At 35.0% G+C, this 26,152-nt stretch overlaps 1 protein-coding gene across 5 annotated transcripts in view; it reads left to right on the forward strand.

Moving 5' to 3' along the window:
• Tei (teiresias) overlaps window positions 1–26,152 on the forward strand; it is a 313,828-nt gene that overhangs the window by 219,450 nt on the left and 68,226 nt on the right. For all 5 annotated transcript variants that reach the window (XM_070309187.1, XM_070309186.1, XM_070309185.1 and 2 more), the window contains one exon: window positions 20,109–20,231. In XM_070309187.1, coding sequence (XP_070165288.1) covers window positions 20,109–20,231 — 123 coding nt within the window. The remainder of the gene's footprint in view (window positions 1–20,108; window positions 20,232–26,152) is intronic.

Genomic DNA, 26,152 nt, shown 5'->3' on the forward strand with positions numbered 1-26,152 from the left:
CCCATGTTAATGCATTTGCCAAAATTGGCAATCAGCTAATTTCTCGATATGTTGAATCTGAATTACGAACCACTGAAACCGCTTTGGACTATTGTTAGTTTACAAAGCAAAAGCCGTTAGCGGTGCTAACAGCTTGCTTCGACGTATTACTGAGCTCAATATAGGCCCATCCATTTGCATAATCAAAATGTGGTAATTAAGATGCCGCGATATATTGATTCAAGGCTTTAAATAAAGAAAATATTAGTCGATGTACTTACTATAAACATACTTTAGTATAATAAATTATAAATAATCATAAAATAATCGTAAAATTGTAATGTCACGAATTAGTCAAATCAGTTGATATATATAACTCAGACGTAGTATCTGTCTTTTTTCTGAAAATAATCGGATTTTATATGTCGTTGATTTTTTTTTATGTCTCGTTCAATTTTTCTTCTTTATGTTATTAAAAACGTTACGCAAAATCTAAATAATATTTATTAAATTATATACATTTTGAATTTTTGGAATAGCAGGAAATTTATTGAAAATCTTGGTGACGTAGATGAAAGCAAGGCGGCAATATTGAAATTAGCGGTTACTACATCGATAATTTTCTCTACATTAACATGTATGTATGTTGTCGTCCATCTTTCGTACAACGGGCGTGGCTGGCGAACCACGACCGCTGTTAACGATGGATTACGGAATGAGGAGCGTTAGAGCCGTTAACGACCCGCTTTCATCGAAGAACCGCGAATTATATGGTCGTCTCATAAACGTCATTCGTTGGAAATCATTCGCTAAGGCATATAGCATCGATAAATTCGCGATGAACGATTGATTCGGAACGCTCGATGAATTGATAGAAACCTAATAACATGCTTACGTTTAAACATGAAACGTGTTTCATACTTAAAGCTCGAATAATGTTTCAAGAAAGCAAGATGTAGTTCCTATAATTTAAATACAATTATCCTGCGTGCGAAAAATTTTGACAGGATCTAATAACGAATGATGGAGTTTATTGATGTCCGTTTATATTTATTTATCTATCTACTCTAATCGCCGCTTGACTAATCGTTTGACGAACATATTCGTAATGCTGACTTATCAACATACATCTATCGACTATGATCATTGTCGGATTACGAAATGGTCGAAGGGCTACGCCTGCTGTTAACGATGGTTTTCATCGACAATCGCCGACACGGTGCAAACGTGACCTATCCGAACTCATCAAAGAGGGGCGGACCGGAAGACGAAGTGTGGCGCAGTTTCTATTATCGGCGACGGGTACCCGTCTGTGCCGAGAGACGGTTTCTCTCTCCATTTCGCGGAGAAGATAGACCCAGGGTGCGCGCGCGCCATGAGTTTGCCGATCACGTCAGCGCCCAAAACTTGGTAGGGTTTAGTACGTGCCATTTCTCCGAGAGGTACCTGCGTGGTGGGACTTGTAATTGATTTACAAGGCTCGCTCCGCAAATGGCGGAGAAGGTAGGAACTGGAGTTTCTAGGACGGACTGCGAAGATGTCTTCCGCTATCCTGTTAAAGGATCGGCCCCTATTGCGTTGAGAATCTCACGGGAAGATCCTCCTTTGGGTAGCTTTCGCGTTCGATCATGAGGAATTAGTTAGAAGGTATCCTTTGGAACTTTAGACGCTAAGATTTCAGACAGCAAAGAGTAAACAGCGAGGCAAAGGTTAGATTATGTCAATGTTTGTCGGATATAGATATTTATCTTTTTTCTACAGTTTCTCTTCTTTCTTAGGATATAATCGATTATAGGAAGAGAATTATAATAAAATGTTTACGTAATAATATAATAATTTTTATTTACTATACTTTTTGCTTCTTTTTACACGTTTAATCGTTAATTAAACTGTACATTTATATCACATTTGTAATCAAAATATGTGTAATATGTATATATGATATTATAATATAAATTCGATTGCACGAAGTTAATTGTCGATAATAAATTGTAAATGTTGAATATAATTTGAAAATTATTATTAAATTTTATTATTTAATTTACGTAATGTTTTGTCGTGTAGAATGAAGATACATAGTCAAATGGTGCATTCAAAATGAATTACATCATGCACGCACTTTTTTTGAAATTGGACTTCAATATTCGATTTAATCGATACATTTGCTCATCTGAAAAAAACATTTTTATCTCTATGTGTGTAAACATTATAGTATTATAAATTTTTGTAAAGATATAAAAGAGAGAAATTTGTATAAAAGAAAAAAAATGATATTGAGATAGATTAAATTCACGATCATCATGAATCATAAAAATAGGAAAGTTATTGTTAATGACATATAAAAAGAAGCATCTGCAAAATTTAAAAAAAAAGTTAAACCATAGTTTTACAGACTTTATCTATTGTATTTTACTTGCCTTCCAACAATGACAGCAACTTCATTTATATCTTAGAAACTCATTGTTATCAGAGGACGTTAAGCACGGAAATAAATCTCATCAATCATTAAGTCAAGAAAGGATTCAGTCGGGCGTAATTCATTGTGGCATTCTTTTTTAACTTTCTGAATAGAATTGAAACTCGATCTTCGACTCGAATGCATTGCTATCGACGCGAGATTATGATACGATTTTAGATTGATTTTTTAAAGATTGTATTAAACACGACAAGTAATATAAATGCATTTTTATTATAGATAATAATTTATTTGCCTGCTACGATAGCATTTAATATATTTGCATATAGATAAGGATTGATGAAATCAGCAATTAAATTTATTATATATATATAATTTGATATATAAACACTTTTCATTAAACTTGATCTTTTCTTTTATCAAATTTGTGGTACTTGAAAATATTTTAAATACGATTGTAATTATTCAATATTTCGTTGCAGCTTATGCAGAAATAAATTGCTATGATTTAAAAATGTCGTATAATATAGCCATCAATATTTCAATATTGCTAAATATGTAAGCTAAATACAAGTCGCGGTTACAAAATTTATTAAAGTTTATTATACATATATTCTCGACTTCAATCTCTTCAGAAGAAAAACGGGAGCATATCAAGTATTGCGGCAAGATCGCAAGCTATTACTGTTTTTTCGAACCAAATCATTAACCCATTTTCGAGTTTATTATGATTTCTTCTTACATTTAGAAATTGTAGACTGTTGTATCGAGACGAGCGGTTACAGTTTGCTATCTTAGCTTAGGAACGAACTTGGAGACATTAAGAACGAGATAAACGTGGGCTTGGACGGTTGTCGAGACGTTGCACGACTATAAAATATTCTTAGATGGAACGCAAAGTTACGTTATCTCGGCTAAAAGAGGATTAGCGAGAGTTGCCTCCGGTTTAAAAGAGGCCAATATCCATTAGAAGCAGTAGAGAAGTGTGATCTCCGTTCGTTCCTTCGGCTGACTTGTACCCCTTGTCGCATCCGTCTTGTCTTGTGCTTTCGTCCCAAGTTTCGCAGAAAATACCAGCAGTTACCGAAACTTGTGCACGAACAATAGCAATGAGACACGAGAGAGAAAGTCGAGCATCAAGACAAGAAGAACGAACAAGGGAGTCGAGTAGTAGCACCGTAAGAGAGGAAAGGGCTCTTTTTCTGCTTCTCTGTCTCTTCCTCTCTCTGTTTCTCTCCTCCTTATTCGACCTCTTTCCCCTTCATTCTGGATCTTCGATCTCAGCCTTCATTGAAAATTCATTTCATCTGTCGAATCCCATGACCAATCTTCCTTTCCATTTAATCCTAAGATGCCGACTGCGATATCCTCTTTGCCGATAATCAAGGTGAGGATCAAGAAGATCGCTCGCAGGCGGAAGTTGACTTGTTTGGAAAAGGGGAAGTCAAAGTGGCAGCTCACTGCATTACTTTGGTTAAGTGCGTCGGTATATGTCGATGGAAGGGATGGTGATTTCTCGATTTCCGATTCAACAATGTCTCTTGGAAACGATATACTCTTATTTCACGTAAACTGTATAAAATTATTATGATAAATCACGAAAAACATATTTCGCCTACAATATGCACAATAAATGGCATATACTGTTTTTAACGTAAAATTTTATGATGGTATATCAACATAATAACGAGAAAATAGGGGAACAGAACGTTTGCATTCAATTATTTCAAAGATACATAAATAATTAAAACAAAAAACTGTTGTATATTTTTTTAAATACAATTTGGAGAGAAACTCAAGCCCTTTGATTAAAATAAAAAACTATATTTTGATCTTTGCCGAATATTTATATACAATTAATTGCAATTGACAGAGTTACAAATGATTAATTACATAATTAATTGCTTATATTTCGTATTTAGAAAAAAGAAATTGATGGATCTATGTATAATAATTTTGCAAAAAAAAATAACGCTCAATTCTATTGATTTTTATTAACATTATTACGATAAATTTTATATTATAATGTTATAAATGAAAGACGAACAGGAACGTGTGTGTGTGTGTGTGTGTGTGTGTGTGTGTGAAAAGAAATGCGGAAAAAAAGAAAGAAAAACGAAAAGAAAGATTACAGTACTAGTCTTGCAACAGAATTCAACGCGTTGGTCATCGTACAACATTATTGTTGTTGTTGGCAGTTTTCCGCGAGCAATGAGACAACAAACAATGTTCTCTAACTTACAGCAAGTTCTTTTCCTTTATACTTTTCTCTGAATATTATCTTTCTTTTCTCTCTTCATTCCGTAGAATCTTACTTTTCATTTTTCGTGTGTCTCATTTGTGCATTCGCATATTCTTTCTTTCTTGCCGTTTATTGACATTTTCAATCGGAAAAAAAAAAAAAAAATTTATGACCAGCAATTTAGAGTATCCTCTCGTATCTGTTCGCTGTCGAAAATAGGAGAGCGATTTTTTAAACGGAAGTAAATCGAAAACGGGTGGCAAACGAAGACTTGTATGCCGTCTTTGATGAAGCATTCGTTGCTGGCTTATACAGAGAAATAAAGTAAGCGTAACGAGGAAGGATGAAGAAGGGAAATCGGCCACCCGTCGCCGATCGGTCGGAAAATTAGGTTACATAAACATCTTTTGCTTTCGTACTCATCTTTGCTCTTATTTTCTTTCCCGCCCTCGTTCTTTTCGAATTCCTCCAACGCGAGACGCGATATGTACTTTTTGTCGACTTATCCGCATCGCGTCGCGCCCCGTGTATCTCCATTCTTGTTTTCAGTGTCTCCGAAATCGAGGATGAAGTAACGTTCTGCTACTTTAAATTTACATCGTATCTCTTAACGGTCGGCATCCTTTTCCTTCGCCGAGTATTACGTTATCGGAATTCGATAATTTAAAGCTTTCCACTGCAGGCCGGCTAATAGAAAAGTAATGCGTAAAAAGATTCTTCGCGGAGGACGCTCCTCGCCAGAAAGTCAAAGATGCCGTCTCAACGCGGAATGCATAAAACATAATTGACTGCTTTTCTCTCTCTCTCTCTCTCTCTCTTCTACTCATCGCGATGCAAGTAGCCTCTCCGATGTCGTGACTTAATAATCCACGAAACTCTCCTCATCCGTCGACTTTTCGTCTCACTCGAACTTGTATACGAACTTATTTTTAATCTTATGGCTGATGTGATCTTTATGAAATTCGACCGCGATCTCCACGCTCCTTTACACTGTTTTACGACGCGCAGGGAATTCATATCTGTTGAAGTTCTTGTCGAAAATCGCGACAAAGAAGAAGCTTCCTGTAAAAGCTTTGCGGAAATATATGTGAAGTGGTATGGCGTGTCCTTCAAATATCGCAACGCGTTCATTTGCATCCTATCTTTTGCAGTTAGCCTTCTTCTAACCGGTTTCCAACGCAAAAACACTTAAATCTCCGTTTATTACAAATTCCCATTTATTCAAATTGTAAACTATGGGAGTTTAAAATATAGGAAATATAAATGATTTACTGTAAGCTCACATCGTTTAGAGTTATATTATTCATATATTCTTTAATTTTAATTTTATGCAAATCGTGTGCATACACGTGTATATTTATCTATCGTTAATAAACGTTTGATATCGATAAATGCTACAGGAACAAAAAAATGCGATATTTCAAATAAAATTTTGCAAACCTATATTTTATATCGTCATCATATTAAATCAAATATTAAAGATAGGCAAGTATTACATGACATATGTGTGTGTATGTGTATATATATATACATATATCATGTAATATTTGTCTATCTTTAATATTTGATTTAACATGATGACGTTAAATGTATGGAAAATATCGCAGAAGAAATCCAGTTAAATAAAAATACTTCCATTGCAACAATGCGTGCTGGAAGCGACCCTCTGACGCAGACATATAAAAGATTATTGGCAACATCATCTCTGAACGCCGACAGCTGTTCGAAGCTTAATAATCATTTGCATACCTCTATCTGGCTCAATGTAGCAGTAGCTATCCGGTGGCGCATTAGACCCTTCAACTTTTCTCTTTGTAAATCGGTTAACTTAAGCTCATCTGCTTTACTTTCCACTAACTTCGCGCTTTTTCGTCCATGGCTATGGACGACCTAGAAAGATCGGAACTAAGTTGGTCCTGAATAAAAAAAAAAAAAAAAAAAGGAAAAAGTTAATCGCACACTCTTCTCCGCAGAGTATTTGAGCGCACGCCGAAAAAGAGATTTTGCTTTTCGTTGGTGTAACGGCAGCAAGACACTCGAGAAGAGGTAACCGTGTTAATGAGCTCCGTCAATTTAGCGAAGACTGGCTTATGGGCGTGAGCTTTGCTTAATATGAAATAATATTGCCTACTTCGGTTATAAACCCACCCCGTGATTCCTTCAACCTCCAGAGGAAAATCGTCCTTACTTTACATTAATAGCAGTAAGCCCAACACGCGCACACACAACTCGCATCTATTTGCGCAAACAAAATGCTCGAATTCTTAACACCGAAATAAAATCCTTTACGGGAGAGAAGACATCAGTTTTTTTATTTTTTTTAAGATCGCTTGTTTTTATAGACGCGCATGACGAGTTTTTATGATTATCTTTGATGTAAGATCTTTCTTTTTACAGGCGATTCTGGAACACATGAAAAGCTTCACTATAACTATACCGTAGGATGTGTTACATCTTATAACAAGTATTTAAAAAAATATCAAACGTAAAACATACATCTTGGAATTCACATACAACTATTATATACTTTTATTTTAAATTTAAAATTTTTATTACTATCATATATATATTAAAATATATAAAATATTTATTAAATATATAAAATATTAAAATTTAAAGTTAATCACAAAACAGTTGTAACAGTAATAAGTATGACATGCTGAGATATCATATAGAATAGACAGAGCAAAAACACTTATTAGGAATACTAATTTTATATTCGCTGAAAATCATTTTACTGAATCTATAAAAAAGAAATTATCTTGCTATAATAAAAAAAGTAAATCCTTTCCGTCATCAAAGCATCAATAATATTGATGTAACAAAAAGAATATATTTGCTTTATATGTATAGACTATATTTCGTGCTTTACAGAAACAAACATAAAATTTGCTTTAGCGGCAGATTCGTGTTTTTTTGAAAAAATTTACTCATATCAGTAGGATTTATTTGTTTTACTGACAAAATAGATTTTGTTGTAATATTAAATAATTGGTCGTAGTAGCGAAGTTTACCTGCTTTCGCATCGAATATGCAATAGCAGCGGCGATTTTACGGCAACAAAATTTTTTTTTTCTACGTATGTAAATACATACGTATGTAATTATGCGGGGAAAACTTCAAAAGTATACAAGCAGAGCATATCTGAAAAACAGCGCATGGTACATCGTGAGCTGCATAGCGTGCAATAGTGTGTGTGCATAAAACATTTCTAATTCCAGTAGTGAATATATACATACGTCTTTTCTTTCTTCCTTCCTTCCTTCCTCGTAAGGGAGAATATATTCTTATTGAGCTCACGTAACTGCGCTCTCGCGTAAAAAGTCTTTGACATCACTAACGGATGTTCCTTCTTTATTAGTATTCCAAGCTGTCACGAGAGACGAAACTCCGATCATCGCGGAACAATGCTCGCTAGAATTGATTCTAGTTTGCTGGAATACAATTTTATGTACATTGAATTAAAAAGATTACGAATTGAATTTTTTTTTTAAATATTCTAAATCTTAATTCTTTTTTGCTTAACAAAAAATTACAACTCGATATAATAAATTCGTAAAATATCGAATATACTAAAGTTAAATTCTAATTATAATATATTAGATATATATATATATGAAAAGTAGATGATAAAAATTCTAAATATATATATTTTACATTTCCATCTATATATAAAAATATTATTCTTGTCTGTGTTATATTTAGCGCGAAAAGCACGAATAGCGACAATTATGAAAATTTGCTATATCTCTATTAGAATTTCGCTAATGAGTTTAAAACTTGCCGCAGATGACGTCAGGTTAACGCTCATCTTCATGCGTTTTCACGGTTCAGCTCCCACAGAGTTTCTTTTGAGGAGTTTTTTTATCACCCCTTGCCACGAGGCGAGGCCTCGACGCGCCAACTCCAACTAGCTACTTCATCAACTGCATAGAGAGTATTTATATTTTGCTGCGAGAAGTGGCTGAGCTTCTTCGCTATACATGTTACTTATTATACGAGTAATTTCACTCGCGCAAGCGGTGATTATAATTTCACTCTCGCGACGTTACACGACATCATTTACTACCGTGCTATTCCGACGGATTTGACGCTGTCGTAAATTACAGCGCTTAAAGACGCATTCCGCCATTCGACATCTTACGACCATTATTATCCCTCTGAGGGAAGCGCGAATGATGCGACGTAGCGGAGAACGGAGATCGTGAAACCAGTAGCACGAGAATAAATACGAGAATATATATGAATATACATGTATACGAATATACGTGTGTGTATGCATAACGACATAGTATATCTCTCTCGCGCTCTTTACAAACAAACTTCAATATCGAGAATGTACTAGTAATCGTCGCGCACCAATGAATCTCGTTCGCAATCTCGAATGCATGATGCACGGCGGTTTAATTCTCTCCCGTTAAGGTGAGGTCAATAACGTTTTTACTCTAGAGTTACGGAGTTATCGTAAGCGGATAGTCCGGAACCAGTTCCGGATCAGCGCGTAAGTTCGGATGTGCATCTCGCTCGCGACTCTCCGCGTGCGTGCGAAGGTGGAGAAATTTGAAATTCAGATTAATACAACGCGGAATCGTTAACGCTCGACATAGAGCTATCCCCGCATTACCATACACACGCTGTCTCACGCATCCGGATGTGTGTCTACGGTGTTTCGTGGAACGAGACTCCCCGCGTCGCGCCTATATTATTCGCGTGCGATATTTACCCTTCTTGGCCGGGTCGGAGAAGCTCGGAAACCGCCCGGTTTTCAATGAAACGACGTTGATTCTACCGGAAAGTAGACAACGGTGTCTGCGCTTTCAATGGACTTGTGATTCTGAATTGGACATATTATTCGCCTTTTGAAGAGTCCCTTAAAGCATAAGGAAGTTTGCTCCCCTACGAATGAGACACGCGCGTGCATGATCTGCATAATTAGATATAATCACGACGAATATTAACAGAGTGTGGAATCTTTTCTTGACTCTTGATGTATATAGAAGAATGTTGAGCAAAAAAATAACTTGAAAAAAATAGAATGAGGAAACTTCTTTGAATTAGTCTCAAGCTTCTAAACTCATTCCAAATAATTTCGGAAAAAGCAATATTTTTTGCAATTGACATTTTTAAAAATTATTTTAGATTCTAAATAAGATATAATAAATATAATAAATATAATACTTGAACGAATAACATAGAGATATACCACCTTAAAATAAATTACATACAAGTAATGCTATATTGTGTTTAATATGGTAGAAGCATGGTCGATTGTAATTTGATTAACGTTAGATTTTTCTTGCATCTAGAATACTGAGTTTTTATACGTTGATAAGAAAGACATTAGAGAGATTACTGGCTGGTTCTCCTATACCATTATCTTATATGTAATTGAACACATCCATACCACGTAATCAGGCGTCTGTTTTCTGTCTGTCATTTAGTTTTTTTCTGATTGAAACTTTAATTCTTTTACAGTTGATTATAATATATTTTATATCTGTTTTTTTTTTCTAAGAAATATTGTTTTCGCACATTTATTTTTTAATGAAATTATTTATATTTTAATAAACGATAGTGTGAAAAATATATAAACATTTTTATATATAGTCGATTAAATAACTTATAGTAATTTATTATAACGTATTTTATATTATGACGAGTTTTAACTGTTTGTCAAAAACAATATATTACCGTTTCTCTAAAACATTTTTTGATAGATTAATGATCTTGATAGAGTGATGGTAAAAAAGGAATATATTACATATAGTTTTGATTCTCTCGAAAAATCTTACTATGTTTTCACAATCTAGAACTAATAAATTCGCTAATGAACTAATTAATAATATTTAAAAATATATTATTAAACTAGCGAAATCTCATTGTGCATTTGTGATTTTCATAATCCTTACGAATGCGCACGTGGTATATCGCCATTCTTATCATACGTCTCACAGATTTTTTACGGCACAGACTACTTGTCAACTCGTTTCCTTGCCAGCGATGTCGTCATTCGCGTCGTCATTATTTATTATACAAATATTTACATCGTCGTCATTGTTTAAGTGTCAACGTTTGCGCTCCACAGATTCGCATATCAACGTTGTTTGACTAATGTCAACAAGTTCTGCATGTACAATAAAATAAGAGAGGAAAATGAAAAGAGAGAGACTCCACTCTCTCGATACAATGGAAAAAAAAAAAAATATATATATATATATATTTTTTTTTCTAGTGTACAATTATTGGAACCCCTGAAACTAACGATGGACGCAATTAATTTTTTCCTGCGATATCTTTCTAATTAGTACATTTCCTCATTAGTGTCACCGCTTGTTCTTCGACAGAATTGCGATTGTGCGAAATCGATCTCGCGTGTAAAATGTTTTCGCGTACTTGAACTTATCTCGTGCAATCCTTCGAAGTCACTTCTTCTTGCGGTTCAAGTCCCGGTCTTCAGCGAAGTGTGACGTATAATGTGCTATCTCAGCCGACTTTTCTCGCGTGTATCCTGTTGCCGGGCCACATTAATATCACTGTTAACGTCTACACGCGGACAGCTCTGCGTACGACTATTTCTCTGCCTCTTCTCTTTCTCCCTCCCTCTCCCTCTCTCTTTCTCTCTCTCTCTCTCCATCTTTTTTTTTATTTTTTTTTTGCACAAGCTACAGCGAGTTTCCGTCCCCGTTTCTCACTTTTTCAGCTCTCGCGGTGAGCCGTCTCGTCTCATCTTCTTTCCTGTCGCTCATCCAACCAGCACCGTCGTATATAATTCTAGAAACCGACCCGGGCGAGAGATTTCTACATACCTATGTACGTGCGAAATGAACGTCGCTTGTCGGTGCGAGCGACACTTCATTAAAGCGACGAGTTGACGATTTTCCTTCTGTCCGGCCGTGTTCAGGAATTAAAACGACATATACCGCATCGTTAGAGATCTTTCATCGTGGATTTGCTCCACAATGAGTGATGAAACTTCGAAGGGAGAACGAGGATGGGAGTTTTGTGTACTCTTAAAACGACGACGCGCGCGATCTAAAGATGCTAAATTGTCGCTAATGTCGCGGAAAAAATGCAACGGTGGGACATGGCAATTGCATCGACGTCGATTTAAATCGTCGACAACTCGTTTGCAATATTGCGCGATCTCTCAGGGAGCGCAGGAAAATCGATATTGCAGAAGACAGCTGCGATTATTTTAATATTAATTTAGATAGATAATAGTTTTCAAATATACATATATGTATACGGGGAAAAAACACAAGGTACATATTTTCATCAATTTAAAGATTATAATCTCTGCAAGAACATACGTTGTTAATTTTTTTTTTTTTTTTTACGTGACCGAACATCAAATCAATTATTATAAAATATGGTAATTAATTTTTTTTCTTATTTTAAAACGAAATATATTACGAAATATACGAAATAATCTTGAAAAAAAATTATATATGCAGAGATTGTATATACATCATTTGTAATACTCTTTGTAAAATAATTAATTTAATAATAAACAATTGCGAGAGATAATTTTTTTTATATTCCTGAAGATTTTTCCTCTTTGTGTCTCTCTCTCATCATATATGCTTTTTTGTATGAATCAATTGGATTATATAATATAAAAAATAGATTTTGAAACCAGCAAATATGACAGTTATTCAATTACTGTAGATCGAGCCGTCTAGTTTCAGTTTTATTTCTTCTTTTATCGGAGAAGTCGCGATGGCATTTCCCGTTCGAACGCCTCTGTCGGCGTCTAAAGTTGTGTATTCCCTGTTGAAGATATGGAGGATATAGGGTATTCTATACTCCAGAGAGAGAATGCGGGGAATGTATCCTCCATGTTCGCCGATTATATTTTATAGAGTATATACCAGATTCTAGTTACGCATAATTATACGGATGCGATATATGATTACTAGTACAACAACAAGACTCGGTGTAAGAAGTTATAATACAGATCAAGAACATTGTTATGCGATTACGTCTATTATTTTTGTGTCCGAGTCACATAGATATTGTGCGAATATATCAGATAGACTATTCTGATTATTACACTGACCAATTATTATCACAAGCACGTACAGAAATAAAAACATATAATTTAATGATTGAATAATTGAATACGTTTTTTCTGCATAACTTCACATTTTTTTAATTTTATTATAATATGTAAAACGTGTATTTTCACTGTTACGATGCATAACGCTACTTGTTTCGAACAAGTCAAAGCAAGTTTCCTAAATATAATAACTATTATATTCGCGCGCGCGCGCGCGCGCGAGAGAGAGAGAGAGAGAGAGAGAGAGAGAACGGTATTAAAGGGAAGTAGTTTGCGACTGCTTAATCGAAGTTCAACAACGGGTCGAATAAATTTGGTTCATACATAGCCTCAGGCAGCAATGCTACGAATACCTTTCATATCGACATAATCGCTGGTCGAAGTTAAAGTCTTCATAACCCCCTGGGGTACTCTTCAAAGGAACACTGCTCTTGCAGGATGAAAAATTCTCATAAAACTTCATAAATATTTCAAGGATTCGCATAAGCTAGCAATTAGGCTGAATTAGAGATCCCCAGCGTAATATTACTTTTCAAACCGCGATCTCCTCGAGCTTCAAAAAAAAGACTGATGGCACTTTGTCTTCCCCGAGCTTGCGACATCGTGTAACAAATTTTCTTTTATACGCGGATAACGTTGCGACATTTATGTGTAAAGAGCGCGCGAAAAATGCCTGGCAAAATATACCATAATGTGAAAAAATGCATGAAAAAGAAATTTATCTAATTTTACGTTCTTTTTTTCTATTTTTATTTTAAATTGACACTAATATTAATAATATCAATACATTTAGTAGTTTCTCTAATTCATTTCAATACTCTAATATTAATAAAAAAAGTTCTTTTCAGAATGCAATGTAAATAAAAATTATTACATATATTTATCGTACCTTTATTGATTCGCGAATATCAAATATCATATTTTTCTCTTCTGGTGGAAAAAAATATTTTAATTTATTTTTTAATTTCATTTTTTTCGGACGTGTATATATTGTATGTATATCTATGTTATCATTTCTGTACATCATCATTATCTTATTTATTGCATGAGATTGAGAGAATTCTATCATTGATTCTATTGTTTTTATTTGTTCTCTAACGTGGACACACACAAATACACGGTATTCACACGCAAAGTATGGAACTTTAAACGATATTGTGTTTCGGCCAAAATCCGATTTACATTGCGACTCCGCCCGATGAGCGCGTTGTTTCGCAAACATAGGCTGCATATTCTCTCGATTACAAAAGTGCACGCGAGCCGATTCGCTTTAATTCACGCGCGCCCGAGCTTCGTGGGTGTGTCCGGTTTGAATAACACCATTACGCGGAAAACTTCATGCAAAATTGCACCCCATATGCCGGCTGCATATGGCTTCGCTGACGCGCCGACTAATCCGAAAATAACTTGTAAATTTATGAAATAATACGGCGGCTATGTATAGAGAATGCGATAATATCACTACGGTAGTGGTGGTTCAAACCCCCATCTCTGCCTCAAATCCAGCAGCGATAACGTAGTTGCACCCGGACGAATATCGCATTAAGCGTATGTCTGGGGCCGCAGAAGTCCCCTAATGAAAATTGTACCGGTTGTTTCGAAATCTCCTAATGCACGTACACACGCGATCAAGTGCCTCCATTATTCCGCGCTACAATTTGTATCCCGCTTATCTCGCGCGCGTGTGTACTGCTGTCTATTTGCATAGCTTGCGTATGTAGTTGCCTGGCTAGGATTTAAGTACCGTATTATCACTATACGCGATGTCGGATGTCTCGTTAACTCTTTGCGTGGGCGGTTCGCGTTAGCGTTATCGTCCATTCTGAATTTTACTCCCACGGTTAATTTTCAATCGCGAACGATTACGCCGTTATACTGTTAAACGACTCGCTGAGATTTTCTTTGAGATTACGACGGCGCTAGTGACTGTCTAAACATAATCTGGCATGCAGCGTCGCATACGTGCATCGGCTAGATTAATAGCGGCTTAATAACGGCGGCACCTTGGTAGTTGGTAATTATGTAGAAACATGAGAATACTTAGGCGGGTAACACAGGGACTAGTAGAGTTCGCGCGGTGTAATTCCTTCGAGAATAGCTGCCAGCTTAAGAGTGAGAAAGCTGCATGAACCTGCGGATTACGATTTGGTGCTGAAGCAAAGTCATTAGAGTTTATAAGATCAGATGCTTGAGTTTCTCTTATCACCTCTTGCATTTTCCGTTACAAGAGATAACATAAAACAACAGAGAAATTATCTTACTTTAAATCTGCTTTTACTAAATATCATTTATATAAAAGATCTGGCTTTTTCTAAAAGTATGTATATATTTGTTAAATATATAATTTAGTTTTTAATTTAATATATCATTAATATCTATCATCTATTTTACGGTGAAAAATCTCTCTTTTATTACATATATTATACTCTCTCTCTCTCTCTCTCTCTCTCTCTCTCTCTCTCTCTCTATTTATGCATATAATACTCTCTATTTTATGTTATTTATATTTTATATTCTCGTATTAATATTTCACAAATATTACCGACAACGTTTTTCACATCTTCCTTTTTCATCCCTCACGTTCTTGCGGCTTATTTGTCGAGCGTCTATCTCTCCCTGCGGGCTGTATTTAATAAAGTCACGCAATGTGTACGTGCCACGGCCGAATGGGAAAACCGTGCGTACGGCGTTATTCAATGTCTATCTCTTTGGTTGTGAAAGTTAACGCAAACCCTTTGTTGGGACCGACACGTTACGAGGGTTTAATTTTCGCACAAGGCGCGCGTCGCCCATTGACCTAATAAAGCCAAACTTAAACTTTAACGACTGCCATCGTAAACCGCGGTTGTTCGATGTATCCTGCTGTTCGTAGACTGTTATGTGGCTACCGTAGGTAGTTAGGGTGGCAGCTAATGGTGACGAAATACGCGAGATTCGAATACGAATTCGATTATCGTTCTCGTTTCATTATCCGGATGATTACGTGTGAATTATCCTGGAATATATTATATTAGAGTGTCAACATGATTATCGCGAGGAACAGTGAACAGTTTGAGAAGACACATTAATTTTAAAATTTTTGTAATTGTAATATTTTATTTCTGGTTATAAAAATAATAAAATAATTATTGTAATGAAAAAAATCTAAAATTGGACGCACGAAACAGTTGAGTATTATGTTTTCTCAAATATATGATTTATTATTAATTTATCAAGAAAGAAAGAAAAAAGAGAAAGAGAGAGAGAGAGAGAGAGAGAGAGAGAGAGAGAGAGAGAGAGAGAGAAAACTATGGGACACATGATACCGTGATACGACCAAGAAATTTTTGCAGCGCTCTCACTATTATTCTGTAGCTTAAATTTGCGTTATATATGATTTCTGCGTGTGTTTTGTTTCGCAAATATGTATGATAAACATTTATCGCAACGTGGCCGTGTCGCAACAAGAGCCGCCATTCGACAATATGTTAATAATGGTAATTATACCGTTGATAGTTGGTTAATGATATGTAACCATCGGTTTCGCGAATCGTGTTTTTTTTTCTTTCTTTTATTGTTATTTCATTTACCATCGAATGCTATATCGTATGCATGGTTTCGCGATTACGGCTATTTATGGTACACTTGTTTAGATCTTTATTGGTTCGTTCTTGATTTCAAACGAATTAACCAACTAAGTAACACGCGTACATTGTTTCATTTATTTTGACTCGCGCAAAAAAATCTCGTTGAATAGTTTAATACTATTTCTATCTATTCACGCACACAAAGTTATTATTGTTACGAATATGCAATTATGTTTGAAACCGTATCGTACATAAGAATATAACGCGTACAAATAATATAAATTGTACATATATTACAAATTTCATTTAATAATGTCACACCGTATATTCGCGCATTTTACCTCTTCTACGTACATGCGTTCACAAAATTCTCTTCCGCAGATCGTATACAGCTTTGCTTAACGGTCCGTATAAACTTTACGAGCGTTCCGGTTGAAACGGCGAGAGAAATTTCTTTCGAAGAGATTCATTCTCTAGACGAAAGATGGGATTTTGCCTTAAGGTCCGCACAAATCGATCTGTACAACATAGACACGCAGTTGCACAATCCATTATTTATTACGTCAAACTTAAACAGGTAGCGTCGTTATCTGCTAAGATAGAAATGAGAAAAGATATGAAAAGGCGGGACACATATACTTGAAAACAAATGTTTTAAGATTAAAGGATTTATATAGATATACAAGGTATATAAAGCTATAATTAAAAAAAAAAAAACTTTTTTTGTTTATTAAATAAGAAAGATGAGGTTACAGAATTATGACGTAATCTTCTGTTTTTCGTGTTAAGAATATAAGTTTTATGATAGAAAATATTTCTTGTCGAAGAGAGAGAAATAATTCTGATCAAAGCTTTAGATAATAATAGATTTCTAACAAACAAACAAAAAAAAAAAAAAAAAAGTCACTGACGAAAGATTTTAGGCGGCGCGATCACAGTTGTGCATCGCGTTTATTCCTGAAATAAAAGATGGACCGTAGTTTGCGGGGGCGCTTTAAAGTTCTCATCAAGCGATCGAGGTCTGTGGGACACTTCTGTGTCTCATTGTTCCCTTTGTTTAGTGTTTATGCTACTGCACCCGGGGACTACAGTGCGGCATGCCTGGCGGCAGCTCTCGGTGTCGGTGGCGTCGGGGCTGCGATGGCCCCGGCGATGGGCAAGGGACTGAGGGGGTGAGGTCGCCGGGGAGAGAAGCTTTCATTAAGCTTGCATTGTCCCAGCATCGCGCTATTATAGCCGAATGAATAACTTCGAGCTATCCTGGTAGTCATGCCGCCCTTGTCCTTTATCTCTCTCTCTCTCTCTCTCTCTCTCTCTCTCTCTCTCTCTCTTCCGTTCTATCTTCCGTTTTATCCTTTTCCATTTTTATTTTGTCTCGCGTACACCATCCTTACATTTTTCTTTTCACGTCCCACTTTCGATATTCTCTGCGTGCTGCGATCCCACCCTCATTCTTCTTCTGTCACGTTTTCCAGATGACTCGTCTCTCTTCCTTCTTTTGCTCAACTTGACGCGTCTTCAATTTATTTCACGATCTCGGCGGTCATCCTGTTAACGGCGACGTAATATTAACGAACCGAATTCCGATATAACAATAACGACAAATCGCTCAAACGGCGCCGGTGTGGCATCGAACCGCGTCCCGCGTTCTGGGATGCCATCAGAACGCGTGGAGGGCTTCCGTCCAATTCATCCGTGGATACGGCGTCGTCGACAACAGTGGTATAGCGGGGCTTTTAACGAGTACGACCCTGTAAAACCTTGACTGTCCCGTTTGTTAATTACACGCTGCGATCTCGTCGTATCTATACCTCGTTTGTTTGACGACCATTTTAATCCTGCCTCTCTCGCTATCCCTCTCGGTCATTTTTGCCAACCCTGTCGGACGCGTTCGACCATCGTTATATATTATATACATATATACCGTCAGGATATGCCTGAATCTCGTTACCAGGTTTTATGGTGATCATTAATGATGCGGGAAGGAAGTACTGAACGCAGAAGAGACAAAGAGAGAGAGGGATAATTGTCGGGGATAACGGGAGAAACGCGTCATTTCCAATGATTACATTTGATTTCTAGAGGTACTCGATGCGTTCAATTATATTTCCTCTCGGGATTTGCTTCTTCATTATAACGAACGTTCCGATGGCCAACGTTTCATTTTGCTTCTTCTCGCTCATCCTTTCTTTCGCTCTTTCATTTTCTCTTTGCGCTATATCTATTTAGCGATGTAAAATTATATCGCTACGCATAATATTGCTGAGAGTGGGAAGCTGGTTTATATTCGTGAAGTGAACTCTGTGAAAGCAGGTCACAATGAATTTTCATAGTGAAAAATAAACATTCCATGGAGTTACGTAGACAAAAAATTCATGCAGAATAATTTTAAACATTTATAATAAAAAGTAATTTTATAAATATATTGCTGAAATATATTGAGTAAATTTTAACACTATTGATCTGGATATATTATATTATTTATTCATTGAAACAAGAATGTGTATAATTAAATCATATTTTTATAAATTGAATGAATACGCAATAATATATATGTAGAATTTTTTTCTGTTTCTATACTCGCAACAAATAGCATAGTAATTTATTCAATATACAGGGTGTCCGCAAATGAACCCTCCTCCGAGCTACTAGAGGCTCCTAAAGTTTGGGGAAAAAATTAAAAATTGGTTGTATTTCAGAAAAAAAATGGCAGAAGATTGAAATTTGGTATAGCCCAGTATATTATGAAGTAAAGTAAACCAGCGTTGCGAGTGTTTGGTCAATTTCACACATTTTCGAATTTTAGCTCGGAGGGGAGGTTCATTTGCGGACCCATGTTCATAAGAAAAAAAAAAGTCTTATTTTGACCTCTAGAATACGCTCCTAAAGTTTAGTGCATCATTTGTCAGATACATCCTATATTGTATTGCATTATAAAAATATGTTTAAATTTTACATTTATATCATTTTCAGTAAAGTTAAATTACAAAATTCTAGATCTTTCTATATAGATAATTTAAATCTACACATACATTTAAAGTATGTATGTTATATAATGTATTTAATTTCTTGGCTTTTTTATATAAAAAATAATTTATAGATAATTTTATAAATAATTTTAACTCTTATCAAGCTATGATCAAATGCGATAAAGAGTGAAATCAGATGCAACTAAAAGATTTTTTATTATTTTACTTTACCCTCAGTGGTTTCTATATTTTTATGTGTGCTATTTTTATTCTAAAATTGAATATTTTCGTACGTATAGCATTCAATCTATAATATCTCCGTACGAAGAATCTTCTTCGTACAAAGAATGACTTTCAAATGCATAGAAAGCAGATTACATTGCCCAATACATTTCAGGATTATCGCGTGAAAATCTTATTAGAAAATTGCGAATTACGAAATTCGCGAGGTTGATATTGTCCGCCAAATAAGATTGCAATTCGCAATCACTACGATCTTCCGAATTGCTTATTAAACGACGTTGTTTTCTCATTTTGAATTTTATTAGAGAATTTAGTTAAGAATCTTTCGCAAAAATGGAATAACTAAAAATAGAACGATTCGTGTATCGTAATCCATGTAAACTGCGATATCATATTATTTTATTAAAATATGTGTAACGTATTTTGAAATTCTTTTCGAAAATCGAGTGCTGTAAAGATGCGATGAAATTATATTAAACATCATTTTGATCCTGTTTATTATGTAACAATGTTCAAGTAGTTTATATATATATATATATATATATATATATATATATATATATATGTTTCTGTGAGACCACAGAATTGCATTGACGTTGTGGCATTGACACTAATTGCTTAATACCTGTTTCAGATACTCCATCGTTTGCGATAACGCGTTTACCTGGTTTTGGAATTCCAATCGTCGAGGGAATGTCTGTCAGCCTGAAATGCGAGGTAGACAGCAATCCAGCCAGCACTCCAATTTGGCAGCGCGGTAAGTTGCAAGTGAAAAAAATTAAAATTAATTAAGAGGCTTTAGTTTTGAGACTCTTAGTTTCGAACACTCTTTGCGAAACAATTTTATATTCAGAAATATAAAATCTTTTTTTAAAGCTATCAATTTTTGAATCGATCATATTGTTTAATGTAGAATAAGAGGAAGTGTGATATTTGCTTTTTTAGTCGAATTCTTTCTTGAATCTTTATTATGTTCAGGTCTCGAGAAACCGTCTATTTTTCAACCAACGATGCAATGAAATTTATTATTCATGCTGTTTTATTTGCAAAGATATTAATTGTATTTTATTCATTTTGAGCAACACGTGTATATATAGTTGGAATCGAATTAAAAGTGTAATATTCATAATTTATCCGCATGTTTCAAGACAAGAACATTTCGAGAAGAAAGTATAATATTAAATTAATATGCATATTAATCGCCTCATTAATATCTTAATTTTAATCACTAATACCACTCAGTTTCTCGTGTGCGAAGTTTTTATGAACTCTCAAAGCTGATAATCATATTACACACATGTATCACGTTAAACTTTTCCATTTGAAGTTCTTCATTCGAATAGCGTGGCGATTAATTTCTCTCGCCAATAACGTAATCCGCATTTTTCACGATCGGTAATTTTTGACGATTTATAAATACGTTCGGTAATGAGATTTTTAACGAGTTATTACCTCTGCAAACAGCGCCATACCCATAAAGCGAGTTTCAACATACCAATTTACGTTGGTTGAATATACGTTTTACTTAAGAAATCTGTCGACTAATATTAAATAGGTTTTCCCTTTTAATAAAATATGAAAATATTTTAATAGCTTTTTTAAACAATTAAAAATCTCACAGCGTCATACGAACTAAATACACTCTAGATATACATAAGAGATTTTTTATTCAATCTCAGGCTTTTTTTTTAATTATCTTAAATTTCAATTTAATAAAATTTACAATTATGCGTTAATTACAAATATCCAAATCTAACTGTTAAAAAATCAGTAACGATTTAAGTAATTTTCCATGAAATATATAACAAAAAAGTTAATTACAGAATCCTTATCAGAAATGAATTACTTTTAATATACACATTTCAAATATTGTATATATTAAAATATATATGTACACACACAAACTTTGATATAATATTTTTTAATCAAGACTATCAATTTTTCATCAGGAAATATTTTACAGTTTAGAAGTGCACGACTTTCGAAATATTATACATGTTGCATATATGGTATATTGAGATTTCGCTGATGAAAAGAATAGTGAATATGAAATAGAAATCACCAAGCGATATATATTGTTTGATAATTACGGGAGTTGTCAGTGGACCATTAAAATTTGAGACAACAATCAACAAACATTAACATGCGTGAGCCCATCGGCTATGTACTATATACTGATTCTATCGAGGTTGAACAGAATTTTGCAAATTGTATAAATTAACTAGACGGAAAAATATTGACTATTACGAATCTCTCTCCACTCGTGAATGTCGCATCGCGCATGGCGAATGTATTCTTTTTACTTTAACAGAAAAAAATTTAGTTTATATTTTAACTAAAAAAAAAAAATTTTTTTTTTTTTTTCGTTTTATCTGAAAATAGTATTTTATTTATTTCTGCAAAACAAAATATCTTAGTAATTTACATCACAATTAAGAAATATTGTGTCTATATACATATTATTTTTTTTAAATAAAGAAGAAATTATCTATAGAATAAATGTGATTTCAAAAATTTTTAACTCAATTTTTTATAAATTATCTTATAAATGTTATTATTTTGCTATTTATATAATAAATATACTTTGTATAGCATTGTTGCTTTTAATATTTACGATTTAAAAAAGACACATTTTTGATGTGCGTATCCTGCGTGTGTATCTGTATATATTTGTAGAGAGTACTATTGTAGACGGCAAGTTGCGAAGCACACGTGCATTATTTCGCAACTCCCCCATTCCCTACAGCTTGGAAACGCGTCACGTTGTAGGTAGACGCGTTAGCGCGGGCACGTGTAACGGCAACGTGAGCATAATTTAATCACTGTAAACAGGCACTTGGACGAGGTAGAATCTGATGCATATGACCCATCTCGGCGTACTAACGACTTCGTAATAACTCTAAAGGAGATGTAACTAATCTGCAACCGCGTGCATCGATGCATTGATGAGCGGTTATAATTAAATTATCGCTTTCTCTTGTGTATATCGGATTTTTCGACAAAACATTCTTACTGAATCATAAAAATGCGGCTTGTACGATGCACGGCGATAGAATTATAACAATGATCGATTCCGTGAAATTTTTATTGTTATTAAAAAATATGATTTCTTCTTATATAAAATAAATATTTAAATCAACTAAAAAGTTGCGAAGAATTGAAACCGAAGGATTAATCGTATAATAAATAATAACAAAAATGAGAATTGGCAAATTATAGTTGAATTATTAGTATGTTATATAATAATTATGGCACACACACACACACACACATATATATATATAATTTACTATATAATTTATTATAATATATAATAATTATTATATAATATATTATTATATTTATCTAATATATATAATTTTATTACATTACACACACAAATAATTTTCAAACGTATAATTATATTATATACAAGTAAAATTCTCTTATTAAATTTTGCAAGTGACATTCTATAAAGTCACAAACTTTCTTTTGTTTTCACACAGAATACTATTGTTACGAACATACGTGTCATCTCTGTGAACGGTTATAATTTTCGCGCAATTAAACCATTGCTAACGATACGTGCTTAGGCATGTCAAACGCATGTCGTCGTTCATAGCACAATGATCTCATCTTTAGTCGGGAAGAAAGGAGAGGATGAGGGAAAGGGAAAACGACGGAACCGAAATTCGGCATTCATGCGATTTCTGTCAACCTTGTCATCTCAACGTCTTTCACTTCCTATCTCTCTCTCTCTTTCCCAGATCTTGGGGATTTTGTCGAGAATCAAACGTAGGTAATGGTATAGCCACATAATCACATTATTACGTGCTGCTACGGGCGCGACAAGTCTATCACGTAGAACGTTGGTAGGAATCGGAACAATGGACAGTCTCGCCTGATCCCTTTTATCCCGACAATTCTCGCCGGCGCGCTTTTATTCGGTTCCGATAGACAGGTGTACGCGCTCGATATTATCCCCGTTTCGATGCGCTACCACCCCGGTTCCGGCCGCGCCTATTTCCGCGTTGTAAATTTCGTGTGGGCATTAAATGGGATTTGCATTATGGCGCCGTGTACGCGAGCAACGTCGAGGAAGCTGTTACGCGGCGCGCGATACCAGAGTAGCATGTTGCCCTTCGTCTAATCTGTTCTATTGGCCGACATCCGTTTACGGAGAAAGAGATAAGGCAATGAGAGAGCGATTACGTACATCAGATACAACGTTGCTTCATTGCGATATTCCACGGGACCAGAAGGAAATTATATAGCCATTAATTAATAACTACGGTAATGACCTATATAGTTTTATTCATCTATGAATAAATAAATAAATTAATAGTGAGTACAATAATATATATGAATTGCATCGATTGTGACGCACGTGACGTTTACGTAATTTTATATTTAAAATGTAAAGCAATTCTGAGATTATCACGATTTGCAGCTCAGTGTATCGACAAACGTATCATAATTAAATTGTATTAAAGTCTGCGAAAAGACGAATTAGAGGGAGTACGCGTATAGATTTATTACCATTTGGCTGTTCTTTGTGGTGGGCAAGCTCGTCGCTTTTACGGCCTAATAAATATTTAAAACTGTCTATAATTCTCCTTTCCCTTGAGCAGCCCCTGCCTGTGAACGTTTCACGGCTTTTAATCTCACCGTTATTTCATGTTTTGAGCTTAATCTGCTTTATCTTCATGGTAGATGTGTTCATTGGCTGAAATAAACGGTATAAATCTGTATCTCATAAAAAGTTATCATTATTGCGCAAAAGAGATAAAATTTTTCTGGAGCTAAAGAAAAATATGATCGACATTATCTGAAAGTTAGCAGTGTATAAAGCGTGAATCGTGAAAGAAGAAAATTATCTTTCTCTTTTTTTTTTAAGAAAAATCTCTGGTAACACACGGATATATATATTATACTCAAATTTTAATAGAAATTAATGGCATAAAATGGAATTGCGTAGGCTAAAAAAACGATTAAAGCAAATAATAATTATATTTCCCTTTATGTTACATATTGATCATGACGTTGGTTGGATGCTTTATTTTACCAAGTTAATGATTTTCATCGTGCAATTTCTTGTTTGATATTTTCAGCAAGTAATAAAGCATTAAGACAGTAAAAGTGTTTAACATGCTCGCTAATTTTATTTTTTTCTAAACACACTTCTTATATAATTTTTAAAGCCAAGTCGTTCGTTTCTGAATACGAAAAAGCGATTGCTGTAAGTGGAATTAAAAATTAAGTTTTAAAGATACAAATTTATTTAAAAAATGATACGATGCATTCTCTTTTTAATTTTACTCGCGAAAAATACAGCAAAAGATACAATATTTCGTTAAAAACGTGCCGGCTACAACCAGATTTCCATTTTCGATTTAGTGCGCAAAAGGTAAAGCTATATTAATTCACATTCATCATTTCGTACGCGTATCGACGCGTAGAATGCAACCTTACATAAAGGACAATGCATCACCGAAATATGATATTTCTCAATACGCATTCAAGGCGCGCGCTCCAAACACGGTATCTTTTACAAAAATTTAAAAATATTCTTTTTAATTGTAAAAAGATTATGGAAAAAATTTTATTGCCATAAAAAATATAATAATCAACAAAATTACAAAAGGAGAGAGCATGTATTTAATATATTTGTACATGACGCACATATTTTAAAGACGACTAGGTTTAGCGATGCGCATTTCGTTGAAAACGTTTTACTATCGTATATGTACGGCGGAAATATGGAAACTCATGAAAATCCAGGACTATAAATTTTGCAACGCGCCGTTGTAGTCATGGTATTAAATTTCGGTCGCGTTACAACCCCCCCCCCCTCCCCTGCGTTGAAGAGATACGACTCTCGATACACATATGTACTAACAAAAATCTGTTTATCCATTAAATTCCGCATATTCCGCATTTTGTTATCGCCGGTTATTAGCATAATTAAATCACGTAAAGTGTCGTATTACGAAACGTTATTGCACGCGAGCTATGGTTAGCAGCCGACTACGATATTTTTATTAAGCGAAATTGAATTCGTTCTACGTTATCGAGTCGTATATCTCCATCCACCATCGCGATTTCTATAAACCTTTTTCGGAATTAAGTATCTCTCTCTTGTCCGATTGCGATTCTGGGACAGGATTTACGGCGTATATATACCGGTCGTTCGTGGATTGGTAACGACGTTGCTTTTTAGCCGGTGCGGCGAATAAAAGCTCACCGCAGCATAATTTCCTTTATTCATCGTCAATCAGCGCGGCTTGAGCTCCCGGGCAGAGGGATGTCGAGGACGGGGTCGGTCGTAACGGAGAGAACGAGAGGGATTTCCGCGCCGAGTTCGCGTCAGGGAGACCACTTTCTTGATTAGACCGTAGCGTTTAAGCGGGTGAACCCATTACATTCGTTAAACGTGCTAGCTACGCCGACGAACTTTTCGCCTAGGTGCGTCTCTCCATCCAATGCCACCGATTCGCGCCTTGTGTGCGTACGTATATGTATCGCGCTTCGCTAATCAGCCACGCTTTTGCCATGCACTTTTCTCAAGTGAAAATCGTAATCGCACAATTTCTTGTTATAAATGAATCGGGCGTCGATAAATATTTAAGTCGCGAAACAGCGTTGCTCTTTGATTTTACGCTGGGAAACGGATGATTTTTCCAAGTGTGTCATTTTTAT

Source organism: Polyergus mexicanus, unplaced genomic scaffold (genome assembly GCF_030449975.1).
Source record: "Polyergus mexicanus isolate NDT 795.1 unplaced genomic scaffold, iyPolMexi1.0 SCAF_16, whole genome shotgun sequence".
In the NCBI taxonomy this organism is placed as follows: Eukaryota; Metazoa; Arthropoda; class Insecta; order Hymenoptera; family Formicidae; genus Polyergus; species Polyergus mexicanus.